The sequence below is a fragment of the Ursus maritimus genome, unplaced genomic scaffold (genome assembly GCF_017311325.1).
Source record: "Ursus maritimus isolate PB19 unplaced genomic scaffold, ASM1731132v1 scaffold_4, whole genome shotgun sequence".
NCBI lineage: Eukaryota > Metazoa > Chordata > Mammalia > Carnivora > Ursidae > Ursus > Ursus maritimus.
In genome coordinates, this window is record NW_024426552.1 from 3085491 (window position 1) to 3098925 (window position 13435).

At 60.9% G+C, this 13435-nt stretch overlaps 1 protein-coding gene across 2 annotated transcripts in view; it reads left to right on the forward strand.

The window, feature by feature from the left end:
- Nucleotides 1-2800: 2800 nt before the first annotated feature.
- CBS (cystathionine beta-synthase) overlaps nt 2801-13435 on the forward strand; it is a 23140-nt gene continuing 12505 nt past the window's right edge. The window contains exons 1-7 of one of the 2 annotated variants that reach the window (XM_040621865.1): nt 2801-2910; nt 6361-6577; nt 9651-9757; nt 10806-10940; nt 11321-11400; nt 11479-11613; nt 12123-12192. In XM_040621865.1, coding sequence (XP_040477799.1) covers nt 6369-6577; nt 9651-9757; nt 10806-10940; nt 11321-11400; nt 11479-11613; nt 12123-12192 — 736 coding nt within the window. In that variant the 5' untranslated portion in view covers nt 2801-2910; nt 6361-6368. Of the gene's footprint in view, nt 2911-4971; nt 6578-9650; nt 9758-10805; nt 10941-11320; nt 11401-11478; nt 11614-12122; nt 12193-13435 lie in introns of those variants that run through there. The other variant, XM_040621866.1, reaches the window with a different exon arrangement.

The window sequence follows — 13435 nt, forward strand, 5'->3', positions numbered from 1 at the left end:
TATTTTTGGCTCTGTTGTCTTTTATAGGTTTCATTTCTTTAAGGCAGTTTTAGCTTAACTCTTGATTTTGTCCGCTATCTTGTGTTTATGGAAAACAGCTCACTGTTTTACAGAAACAGACACTGGAGTAGTGAAACCGTGTCTGCGGCTTAACCTCAACCATTCAGAAAAGCCAGCCGGTTAGATGACGGGGAACGAGACCGCGGCACTTACATTCTTATACAGACACAGGCAGAGACGCAAGTGGGAAGAAGAGGCAACAAAAATGTAACATTTGGAGGCACCTGGACGTCTCGGTCGGTGCAGCAGGAGACTCTTGATCTTGGGGTCATGAGTTCGAGCCCCATGTTGGGTGTAGAGATGACTTAAAAATAAAAAAAATTTTTTTTAAAGATTTTATTTATTTATTTGACAGAGATAGAGACAGCCAGCGAGAGAGGGAACACAAGCAGGGGGAGTGGGAGAGGAAGAAGCAGGCTCCCAGCGGAGGAGCCTGATGTGGGGCTCGATCCCAGAACGCCGGGATCATGCCCTGAGCCAAAGGCAGGCGCTTAAACGCTGTGCCACCCAGGCGCCCCTAAAAATAAAATCTTAAAAAAACTTAACATTTGGAAAATCTGGATAAAAGGCATCTGGGAATTCTTTTCTTGCCACTTTTCTGACAGTCTGAAATTATGTCAAAATTTTAGAAAGTTGTTTTTAGTACTCGGGTGTCATAGCAAATCGCTGCAAACTTGGACAGCTTAAAACAACACAAATTTCTTGTCTCGCTTCTAGAAACAGAGGTCTGCAAAGTGCGGGGGCAGGGCCGTGCTCGTCCGTGGGCTCCGGGGAAGGGTCCCTCCTGCCCCGCACGGCTCTGGAGGTGGCCCGAGTCCCTCATCCTGTGCCAGCAATGACCTCCGTCTCTGCCTCGGTCGTCCCAACTTCTCTCTTCTTACAAGGACACTGGTCACACTGGATTTAGCTACCCTTCCCCTTGTTCCGTATGACCTCCTCCTGTGTTGATTAGATGATACTCAAAGACCCTATTTCCAAATAAGGTCATATTTACAGATTCCAAGGGTTTATGTTTGGAGATCTGGGTGAGTATTGGGAATTCTTATTCTGTTCTTGCCACTTTAGTGACAGTCAGAAACTATGCCAAAACAAACGAATTAAAAGCGTAATTTAGAACTCCCCGGTTTGGGGCACCTGGGTAGCTGCTCCGTGAAGCGTCTGCCTTCGTCTCAGGCAGGTCATGATCCCAGGGTCCTGGAATCGAGTCCCGCATTGGGCTCCTTCCTCAGCAGGGAGCCTGCTTCTCCCTCTTCCCCAGCTCCTGCCTGCACTCTCGAATGAATGAATGAATGAATGAGAATGAAACTCTCTGGTTTGAAACCCTCAAGGGCCCTGGAGTGTGGAGGTTGAAGGCTCCACCCTGGCCTCCCCCCCCACCCCTGCCACTTCTGTCCCTTGCTCCAGCCACACTGGCCACACTGACCTTTCCTGGGTTCTTCCAGCCCCTGCGCCTGTTCCTGCCCCAGGCATTTGCGCAGGGGCTGTTTTCAGCCGGGAACATTCCTCTTTGAGAATAAGATGTGGCCCCTCGGGTCGCCTGTCACCTGTGCAGAGCCTTCCTGACCACCTGCTTCATACCAGCTCCTATTCACGTCTTCACATTAATTCTCATTAGTGGAAGTTTTGTTATAAAATGAGATCTCGTTGCGCCCCTCCCCCAGAACAGGAGCGTTGCAGGGCCAGAGGCCCTGTGTGAGCCTCGCTGTAGTTCCAGGGCCTGGGACAAAAGCCCACCAAGTAATGCTGGATGAGGGCCAGCAAAGAGGTGCTGGGCAGAGTGGCCGATGCTTCTACCTCTGTCACACCTGGTGGCACTGTCCCTGCCAGTCCTACAGGTGCCGGGAGAAACTCGAGGGTCCGCCCCAGAACCATAACAGGCAGGCTCTTTAAATGTCAAGAGCTCACAGGTTTGAAATCTTGTCTTCCGCAGGGCGCCCTCTGTGACCTTCGCCGTGGCCGCAGGGCGCCCTCCTGGCCCGCAGCCCCTGGCGAGCGTTGATGGGGAGGGCCTGTGTAACACGTGCTTCTGAGCAGCTTTTGTGACTTCGGGCAAGTCTCTGGCGAGCTCCGGTTCCTTCCCAGTTCTGTGGGAGCGGTCTCCGGTCTGGGCAGACGGGGCTCGGAAGGCAAGCACCGGGTCTGATGGGGGACAGAAATCAATCCCGGGAAACCCCAATGCGGGGAACCCAGAGCCCGGGTGCCGGGTCCCCGCTGGGTGCCCTCCTGACCGGAGGCTGCGGGGACCAGGGCAGGCGTGGGGGGGCCTAGCAAGCGGGAACTCGCGTAGGATCACCACCTTCCCCGCTCCAGGGCACTTGTGAAACTCATCAACAAATATTCATTGTACTCCCGTAGAGCGAGCACTTAACCAAGTAAAACAGAATCGGGACATCGAGTACGGAGTCTGCGCTTCTGGTGGGGGGTCGTGGGGGGCAGGGGCGGGGCAGGGTCCAGGGAACAAGGGGGAGAGGAGGGCAGAGGGACTCCTGGCCCGCGGATGCACCAAAGGGGAGTGGAAACCGGGTCCAGAACCCGCGGCTGGGCAGTGGGGGCGGGGAGTTGGGGGCGGGGGGATGCGGGCGGAGGAGGGGTGGGGATGGGGGTGGGGTGCGATGGGTGGGTGGGGGCGGGGACAAGCGCGGCGGCGGGCGGGGCGCTCCGCACTCGGGATTGGCCGGGCGCCGGCCCTCCGCCCCCGCCTGTCGGCCAATCGCCTGCGCGCGCTGTCCGCCTCCGGGTCCTGCAGGCCCCGCAGCTCCAGGGTGGCGGCTCGCCTTAAGCTGTCGGGCCCGCAGCTCCCCCGCGCCCGGACGTCCCCGGCCCGCCACGCTTTCCCGCGTCTCCGTCCAGGTGAGCGCCCGCCAGGCCGAGATCCGCCCCGCCCCTGGGCCGGGGGCTCGGGCTGGGGTCCCGGCGGGGCCTGGGTCGCCCCCACCCCTCCGCCGGAGTTGCATCATCTTCACCTGAACGCGGCGGAGCAGGGCCGGCGTCCTGCGCCCCCGGGCCCTCCCCGCTCCCGCGCGTCCGGGCGGCTTTGAAGCCGTAGGTTCAGTGCCCACGTGGCCCCTGGGCCTGCCCCCCGGCTCCCGCGGCTGTGGAGCGGACGGGTTTGGGGGCCGGGAGCCGGGGTGCGATCATTGATTTTTCTCTGCATTTTGGATGGGAAAGGGCTGTTTCGCAAATCGCTCCTTTTCGCCAGTTGTATGAGGTGGGAATAAATATTGATGTAGTTGCGTGGGCGGCACGTGAGATGGGCGCCCACGGGGGGAGGGGACGCGGGGCCGTGCCCCGGGCACATACTCGGGGGTGGGGGGAGGATGCCCTAAGACCCCCACTTCCCCGAACCCTAGGCGAGGCGGATGGCCCAACTGCGGAATGGGGGGGGGTTGGGGGAAGGGCGGGAACGCAAAACTTTTAGCTTCTCAAGGATTGTCTGGGCGTGTTTATCCCAAAGTGCCCCTTCCGGGCGGTCTCCAAATCCTCCGTGGGGTCTCGATCTCCCACCTGAAAACTCACACTTTAAGAGAGGAGTTTTCTACCCTCTGCACCCTTGGCCCTGACCCCCCCCCCCCCAACACCGGGCCGACCGGTGCGTATCTGCGGAGTACGGCGTGCACTTGGGGCGTCGTAACCCCAGGCGGGTCTTGCGGTTTAAGGTGGGGCGGGAGCCAGCCGCGCGGCGCCAGGTGAGCCCGCCTCCCCAGGACGCAAGTGCGTCGGCCCGCGGGGCGCTGGGCGCGGGGTCGGGCGGCTCAGAGCCGGCGAGTTCGGAACCGATCACGGAGCGAGCGTGCGGCCCGGTGCCTCTGGCGGCCGCGGAGACTCGATCGGCTTCCATCTGCACGCGGCAGCTCCTTACCTGTCCGGAGGTTGCGCCAGGCGAGGCGAGTCTCCAGAAAGGAGGCTCGGGGCGGCCTGCGTCTCCGAGCGAGGTGGCCAGTCCGGCGGCAGAGCGGGCGCCTGCCGGGCCGGGGCGCTGCCCCACTGTCGGCCTCTGATGGGGAGCGACGCCTGTGACTCGGGGGCCTCTGCAAGATGGAAGATCACCTGCCCACAGGCCACTCCGGCGCCCGACGGAAAACAGGCGCTGTTCTGCTTGAGTCTTCAAAAGGAGGGAGGACATCTGAGTGGCTTCAGGGAAGAGCTGAACCTCGTAAAAGAAGTCGGTGACCCCGAGGCTTGAAAGAACCACCACTCTAAGGTCGCGGGGCAGGACAGCTGGGAGGCTGGTTTCTCCCAGAACCCACCCAGCCTCGGGGGGCCTGCAGAATTTCCGGGCTGTGACTTGTAAAGGGTCGGGAGGTTCCTCGCTCCCTGTTGGCGGGCTCTGGTCTGGGCGTCTGTGGGGAGCTGCTGGGCCGGACTGCATCAGACCACTGCGCTGGGGGTACGACCCGCTGGGGCTGCCTCTGCCCTTGCTGATAACCCACCTGGCCCATGAGCTCCAGAGAAAGGGAGCGAGTGCCCGAGAACCTGGATTTCATCTCCTCGGGAGGAGCCCTGTGTGCCTTCAGCCCAGTCCCCCAGGGCCCCTGACCTTTTCACAGCAAAACTGCCCTACAAAGTTCTTGGGGAGCAGGGGAGGTGCAAGGCTGGGGTCTGGGGGTCCCTCCTGCTGCTCAGAGGAGCTGTGCAGCTGTGCTCAGAGACCACCCCGAGCCACATCCCCTACCATGAACAGGAACTTTTCCAAACTCACGGGATTCCAGAGACTTTTTTTTTTTAAGATTTTATTTATTTATTTGGCAGAGAGCACAAGCAGGGGGAGCGGCAGGGAGAGGGAGAAGCAGGCTCCCCCTGAGCAGGGAGCCCAACATGGGGCTCGATTCCAGGACCCTGGGATCATGAGCTGAGCCAAAGACAGATGCTTAGCTGACTGAGCCACCCAGGTGCCCCTGGCCTTTTTTTTTTTTAAGCAGTTTAATTTTAGGAAAAATTGAGAAGGCAGGATGGAGAGTTCCCACGTACATGCCTGCCTCCTAACACAGTTTGCCTGGTTAGTCTGTTGCATTCGTAGGTACCTGTGTGACGGCGGACAGGACTCCACTGAAGTCCGTGCTTACTCACATTCCCTTCGTTTCCGCTGATACCCTGTTTGTCTTCCGGGATTGCACGCAGGAGCTGCCTCGCGTGTGCAGCTGTCCCGTCTCCTTTCAGCGTTTGCGCTGTGGGAAGTTCTCGGTGATCGGTGCGCACTTAGCTGGGCTGCGTCCTCTGGTCAGTGTGAGAAATGGCAGCCGGCGGCAGAAGAGGGGCTGAGCTAGTCCCAGTGTCTCCGAAGAAGAGGGGGTGCCTACTGGTTGTCACCCTAATGGAGCAAGGCAGGGCTGCAGCCCAGCGAGCCCGCCCCCTCCTCTCCCTCCCTTCTGTCTGCGTCCGTATTGTTCAAGGGTCAACTGTGTTTAAGGTGTACAACTTGGTTTTTTTTTTCTTGAGAGAGCGAGCTCCAGCGAGCGCACACGCGAGCGGGGGGAGGGGCAGAGGGAGAAGAAGTGACTGCGCCACTCAGGTGGCCTGCTTGTGTTGGAGAGAGATGCGCACGCGAGGGGGGGACGGAGGGAGGAGGAGAATCCCAAGCCAACTCCCCCTCTAGCGTGGATCCTGACGTGAGGCTTCATCTCATGACCCTGAGATCACGACCTGAACTGAAATCAAGAGTCCGACACTCAACTGACCGCATCACCCGGGTGCCCCTGATGGTTTTTTTTGTTTTGTTTTGTTTTGTTTTTAATGGGACCTGCCCTCTGGATGCCGTTCAAGACAGAAGCCCTTTCTACAACTTGGTGTTTGGGTTTGATGTCTACACTGTGAAACAATCACAGTCAAGTAGGATACCCGTCACCTCCACATAGGAACCTTCCCCCCCCACATATTGAGAAAAAGTGTGAAACCTTCTCACTTTTTTATGTCCAAATATTTCCGTTGAGTGGATCTGGCATCTGGTTCATCCCTTCGTCTGCGGTGGGCACTGGGTTGTTTCCACGTGTTGCCCGTTGTGAGCCGTGCTGCCACGGCCGTGGTGCACACATACCTCTTCCCGGTTGTCCGATACACGCCTGGGAGCGGGACGCTGGCTCACGGTGTGGTTCTGTGTGTCACCTGTCGAGGACCCGCAGACCGTGCACAGCAGCTGGTGTGGCACTTCGCGCTCGTTTCTGTTGGGCGGTTTGAGTGGGTGGAGCCCCACGCCCGGGGGCCAGGTGAGCCCGGTTCCCCAGGTCCAGGAACAGCAAGGCAGACTCTCCAGCAGGTGGTGAGAATCGGCCTGAACCAACTGAGTCTCTCCCCTGCCTTTGCCAGATCGCAGCATGCCTTCCGAGACACCCCAAGCAGAAGCGGGGTCTGCAGCGTGCCCCCACCTCTCAGGGGCACACCTGGGGAAAGGGAGCCTGGAGAAGGGGCCCGCGGGGGACAAGGAAGCCAAGGAGCTCCAGTGGATCCGTCCTGACGCCCCGAGCAGGTGCTCCTGGCAGCTGGGCAGGCCGGTCAGTGACTCTCCGCATCACCACACCGCCTTGTAAGTGCCGGTTCCCGATTCCAGCCGGTTTGTCCGTTACCCTGAAGGGAGGAGCTTGTTCCCTGGAAGCCATGGAGCCGTGTAGACCTGAGGTGTGCCCCCCGCCCCGTACTCACTCTGGAGGGGTGGTGAGCTGGGGCGGGGGGCGCCGTGGGGACGAGTGGCCCGAGGCTCAGAGAGGCCAAGGCTCGTTTGCACTGTAGCCCAGCCCCTAGATCAGTGCCCAGCAGGAGCCGATGCTGAGTGGGTAACGGGATGTGCCCGTCACAGACGTGGAGTGACGTGGAGGGGAGGTTTCTAGCCCCGCTCCCCTGGCTGCTCCCCCGTGTGGGAGGCGAGCCTGCAGGTTTCCAGTCACGAGAAACACGCCCGCGCTTTTCTACTTAACTGTAGGTGATGAGCACTTTTGATCGTGAAATACTTCCTGCAGCGGGCTCTCTCCGTGGTCGGGCCGAGACTGTTGCATGAAGACTCGTTAAGCTCTCTGTTCAGTATTTCGATGTTTGCAACGATCTCTTGTGAAACTATCAGTAGAAAACGGCATCTTGAACGAGAACCTGGTGCAGGTGCAGGTCTGTCTGTGAAAGGAAACAACAGACGAAAGTCCCCGTCCCGTGATAAAACTGGAGCGCGCTAAGCTTTCTGTCCTTGGTGTCCTCTCTGGATGTAGAACAGATAAGGCAGAGAACAAGCTCTCAGGTGTTGATTTTTATCCCGTATATGCTGCTGTCTCAGCGCTCGGGATTCCCGGTTTGAACAGCAGATGCGAGGGGTGGGGGGAGGTGCTGATAGTTAGGGATGTGAAGAATGTACAAATCCAGAAGTTGCAAACTTTAAACGTGTCTCAGTCCCAAGAGCTGAGGAGGCACGTTGGCCGATGGCCGGACGGGATGAACCCTCGCTTCCCAAGCAAAGCGGAGCCGGGGGCAGAAGGGCCGTGTGAGGCTGGGGCGTGGTTTCGGGGTGGGGGAGCGGGCAGCGGGGCAGCAGAGACAGACCCAGGTTCCTGAGGGCTCTGGAGCTCTAACTCGGAAAGCCTGGGGTGGAAAGGATGCTCTCTTACTTGGGTTGTAAAATGGTGTTACACCCGCACCTCCCACACTGGCCTGATTAACCCCCTTAAGAACCCATAAGGGGTCGCTGTCCCGTGGGACACTCGTTCCAGCTCAGGCCCGCAGCTCCGAGGGTGTTGGGGCCGACCTGCTGGGAGAATGTAAGACCAGGGTGCCCCGGGGCTCTCGGGGAGCTTCATGGTGAGGGCACAGGTGTGCTGGGGCTAGGTGGGGGAGGGGGCACGAGGTGCCTCGGGCCCTCTCTGGATGGGCAGAAGGTGCCAGTTGCACGGACATCTGGGGGAGGGGATTCTAGATGGTTCCCAGGTGGAATGGGCTTGGGAGGATGGCCAGGGTGGGCGCAGCGGTGAGGGGAGGGGCAGACAAGCCCTGGTAAGGAGTGCGCTTTATCAGAAGTTGGTGGGGTTGCCCTCCTGACGGCTTCCGGGCCGGTCCCTGCTCAGTTCTATCCCCGGCTCCCGTGCTGATCACTTCATGCAAGCTTCTGCGGGAGAGGGGGTGTGCGCCCAAGGCCTGGTGCTGAATCAGGAACCCCAAGTTCACCTGCCCAGATTAGCGGGGGACTCATCCTCCTTGCCTGCCTCAGCCCCTGCTGGAGACAGGATGATTTGGGGGCAGCTGTTTACCTCTGTCCCTTTGACTAATGAATCAACCCCCAGCCTCACCCAGAGGGCCTGGCCTCCCTCCAAGGCCAAGGCTGGGAGCCCTTTGCCCCCAGCCAGGCTTTCCCTTCAGCCTAGCATCTGGGAGGTGCCTCTTTGCTGAGCTTGCCTCCAGCCCGCCCCGGGGTGTCCCTCTCCCTCTGAGCCTCCTGGAAGGCTGCGGTGGAGGCTGAGTTCCAGCTTGTCCGTGTGGGTGGAGGCCTGTTTGGGGCGCCGGGGTGGAATGCTGCCGCCCTAGTGCCTCCGGACCCCCTGGGAAGCTGGGCCCGCTGGGGCTGGCATGGGGCTGGAGTCTGGTGCTCACAGGTTCCTGGAGCAGTGGGCGCTGAAGTCTGAGAACCCTGGAATGTATGTTAGAAAGCCAAGGGCGTAGGAAGCTGTCGATTTCTCAAAGCTCAGGTCAGTGGTGCATATTCCCAGGCGAATATCCGTGCCCACATCCGTGGTGCAGACGGGAAGAGGGTGTGGAATTGGCATCAGTCCCCGTGGGTGAGGATGGAGGAAACTTCTCGGGGGCCTGTCAGGAAATGTGCGTATCGTGGTTCACACACACGCCAACTGGGCTGTCCACACCTGCCTGTCACCTGTCCCCAGGTGGAAGAAGGGGCAGAGGGTGCCAGTGACTAGATGTGAAGGGGAACAGCTGGTCCATGATACGGAAACCCACATTGAGCCGGAGGTCCGCCTGGGAGTTCATCCTGACCTTGACCCCAAGGGCACCAGGGACTTCCCCATGGTCTGTGTGGTTTTGTCTCGCCTGGTACTTTACACCGCCTGGGCCTGACATTCTCTGCACGACGCCAGGTGTCCGATACACACCCTTTGTAGCCACTGTCCCTGGCCTGGTGGGCAGACCAGCAGCCTGGGGGTCTGGGGGCTCTACGGTCGTCACCAGTTTGTTTATCAAGGAAAAGAAGAGGAAAGGAGGAATCCTAGGGGTCGGGTTGAGAGAGGGAAGGAAGTGAGGGTCCCCAGAAAAGCCCTTCTGAACAGATCGCCCAGGACCTGGGGAAGTTAGTGCTGTTACTTCAGCTTCTGATTTGGAATAACATAACCGAGTAGCAGAAGCCACACGGGTCCCGCGTCCCGCCGCCCTGTGACCCCGGCTCCGCCCAGGACGCGACCTTGGCGCAGCTAACCGCGAGCTGAGCTACAGGCGGTTCCCTCCCGTCGGCTCGCGTGCGTCCGCACGTGTGTGAATGTGCCTGTGACCTCTCACCCTGCGCGTAGATTGCGTCGTGGCTCACGTCCCAGTAAAGCAGGTTCTTTGATTGCTTCTTGATGTACTGAACGCGCTGGACTGCCACGCCCGAGTCACCACGGACTCCTCTGTTTCAGGACAAAATCCCCCCAAATCTTGCCAGATATCCTGAAGAAAATTGGGGATACCCCCATGGTGAGAATCAACAAGATTGGGAAGAAGTTTGGCTTGAAGTGTGAGCTCTGTGAGTACCTGGCGTCCTCTGTCCAGTGCGCGGCCCGGCGGTGGCTCAGTGGGCCCAGGAATGGGGGGGTGGACTCCTGGGACCCTCGTGAGGGGCAAAGGGCCAGGAAACGAGCTGGCTAGTGGATGTCCAAGGCCGTATCCGGCCCAGCAGGGGGACGTGCCGGCGTGACGGGGCCGGCCTGGGCAGGGCCTGAACGCTGGTCAGCTCGGATCCCTGCTTCAGTCAGCGCCGGCCTTCCCACGGGCTAGTTAGAATGACGCCAGTGAGTGATTCAAGTGTGGGACCTGGAAGGTTCCCAGGGCGCAGGCGTTTGGGAGCTCCCGCCCGTCACACAGGCGCACACTGTCCCGCCAGGGGCGCTGCCTGGCTCTAGGGGGTAAGTCCATCCGGTGATTGGATTTCAGAAATCAGGACAAACCGGGCAGGAGGCGGTGGGCCCATGTTACCGTAGGCTGGCCCATCCACCCCTCCTTTTACAAACACTGCATGTTTTTAAGAGATGGGAGGGAGCCCTTCCGCAGGAAAGGAGAGTGGAGATGGGCGGGGAGAACATGGGAGAGCCCTGTGTCCCTGGGTGAGGGCTTCTCCCAGTGAGGAGGGTGATGGGAGGCAGGCATGGAGCATTGGCAGGCGGGACGGGGCAGGGCTGTGACCCAGGGGCCATCTGTCCTGCTTTAAGGGGAGTGGGGGGCTCACGTCAGCCGTCTGCCGTGTGTCCCTCAAGTCTGTTGGGACTGTGCTCCCCCAGCAGAGGCTTTTCCTGGCCCATCCACCCAGCAGGGGCTCCTCGGGGCCTTGTTCTCCTCCACTCGGAGTGGCCTCGGGCCGGCCGCAGGTGGATGGGCAGGTGGGCGTTTCCCAGTGGGCCGGCCCCTCCTCCAGGCGCAGGCGGGAGGCAGGAATGGAGAGGGGCTGGTGTGCAGAACCAGCAAAGACTGTGTCTGCCCCCATTCCTGGCTGTGTCAGAGTACGGGGTTGCAGGGGGCATCAGGGATGGGTTGGGGGCGGGGGTCTCCTCCTCCCATGATTCATCCTCGGCTCCCAGTGGCCAAGTGTGAGTTCTTCAACGCGGGCGGGAGCGTGAAGGACCGCATCAGCCTACGGATGATTGAGGACGCCGAGCGGGCCGGGACACTGAAGCCCGGGGACACCATCATTGAGCCGACGTCTGGGAACACAGGTGGGTGTTGGGACAGGCCAGGAGGGTCCCCTGGCCTGGGGCGACCTGCTGCTGCGTGCTGGCCTATCTGGCCGGCCTCTTCCCTTAACCATTTGCTCAGGACCTGATGTACGTGTCCGGGGTGAGGGCGGGGGCCCAGGACAAGCTGGAGGCGCCAGGTGTCATGTGCTGCTCTGTGGGCACGCTGGCCTTTGCATTTCTACCTCTGGCATTCCCTGCCCTGACGCCCTCGTTCCGAGGCAGAAGGGGGTGACGTCAGGCCCTTTTGGACTCCAGAGTGCCGTCTCCTGGGCCTTCCTGGCTGCAGCACCGGTCACAGACATCTGGGGAGGGGCCTGGCGGGCGCCGCGGCCGCGTCTCACCCTGTGCCCTGTCCCCAGGGATCGGGCTGGCCCTGGCTGCCGCCGTGAAGGGCTACCGCTGCGTCATCGTGATGCCGGAGAAGATGAGCACGGAGAAGGTGGGGGCAGGGGTCCTGTCCCGGGGCCATGCCTGTGCACCAGGCCTAGGGGAGACACAGCCTCGGTGTCCTCTGCAGGTGGACGTGCTGCGGGCCCTGGGGGCGGAGATCGTGAGGACGCCCACCACCGCCAGATTTGACTCCCCCGAGTCTCACGTGGGGGTGGCGTGGAGGCTGCGGAACGAGATCCCCAACTCTCACATCCTGGACCAGGTGAGCCGGGGTCTAGGGGCGGGCGTGCCCTCGGAGGTGGGGGCCTCTGTCGGGTTGGGGGCGCCACACTGGCGGCAGGAGGGGCTGCAGAGGTGCCCGGCACGCTAGCGGCAGCGTCTCCTGGCCTGGTCAGGCCCTGCGGTGGGTGGCTGGCTGCGTCAGTCAAGCCTTTGGCTCTCTGCCTTCTGTGCCGGCTTCGAGGGCTCAGCCCCGGGCCGCAACGGCCTGTGCAGTGGACCCCGGAGGCGCTCTGTACGGGTAAAACCATAAAAACCTTTCCACCGGAAGCTCCCTGCCTCCCTCGCTTTCCTGTGGGTTCATTCAGAAAGCACAGGTATTTCAGGAGAGCTGGATTTAATGTTTTGTGCCTGGTGAGGCCCTAAAACTGCCCGTGCCCCTGGCCACTCTTAGCCGAGCTGCCGGGCTCCTCTCGGGCTCCGAGCTGTGTGCCTCCTGCCCTGCGGCCGTCGTCCCTTCCATGTGTCTGACGGCGTCGTCTTTCCACGCAGTACCGCAATGCCAGCAACCCCCTTGCTCACTACGACAGCACCGCCGAGGAGATCCTGCAGCAGTGTGAGGGTGTGTACTTCTGTCCTGCCCCTCTGTCCGTCTTGACGGCACCTCCCCCTGTTCGCCTGGGAGCGTACAAGTCACTTACCTTCTCCTTGGTAAACTCCTATTCCTCCGTCAAAACCCAACTCAAATGTCCCCTCTCTGTGACGTGCTCTCCAGAGCATCTTCCTAGAGAGGTTTTTTTCCCTCATTGTGCTTTCTCGGGCGTTGCCTTTGCCTCTCCTCTGACACCACGCGGATCATGTAGTCCTGTTCCTGTGCCCAGCAGTGTGTCCTCCAGACCTGCAGGGGCTCCTGAGTGCGGGGAACGCACGCGTCCCAGCCCGGTGCTGGACGTGTCCCTGGGCTTCACGCCATGGAAGGGCACTCGGCATCGAGCCCCGATCTGAACCGGGTGGCGGCCCCTCTGCTTGGTGTACTTTGTGTATGGACACGAGCTTCTTGGAGCCTTTCCACACGTTCAGAGCCAAGGTCCGGAGGGGCCATGGCGGTACTTCCGGGGGCTGTTTCCCGAAGAGCCATGAGGGAGACGCTGGGGCGATGGGCCCCACTGGCTTCCTGCGTGGAATCAGGCTGGCGTGGGCTTGGGCGCAGGAGCCGGGCGGTGGGCCCCGGGTGTTTGCTCGGCCAGCTTTTCTGCGTGAGAATGCTCTCGTCTGCAAAAGCGAGCTCGTGCCTCGGCACGCGTGCCCGCGCGGACTTGTCTGCGGGTGTCAGAGCGGGCCCAGGCCCCGGCGCCGTGAGAGCCGGTGAGCTTTGAGCCGAGCCTGAGGGGTTCCTCCTGTCTCCTTTATAGTTCAGCTCCCGCAGTCACGCCCCAAACCTGACCCGTAGGCCGCGCCTCAGCCGCCTGGGCCCCGTCCCCCGGGCAGCCGCCGCAGCGAGTCCTGCCCGCGCCTCCGCACGCCCGCCCGGGGTTTCCGTGGCCGTGTGTCCGCCAGCCAGGCCTGAAATGCCCCCTGGGTCACTTGCTGTGAATGTTTTTTTAAAGATCTAGCATCATAATGAAAGGCTGTTGAAGGAGGAGAATAGTTTTTCTGGAAATTTTCCATAACCAGCCTTCATTTTGGTTATGTTTTCGCTTATTAGTAAGCATGGGGGGGCGCCTGGGGGGCTCAGTCAGTGAAGCGTCTGCCTTCAGCTCAGGTCATGATCTCAGGGTCCTGGGATCGAGTCCCACGTCGGGCTCCCTGCCCAGCGGGGATTCTGCTTCTTCTGCCTCCCTTCCTCCCCCCCCCCCCCCCCCCCC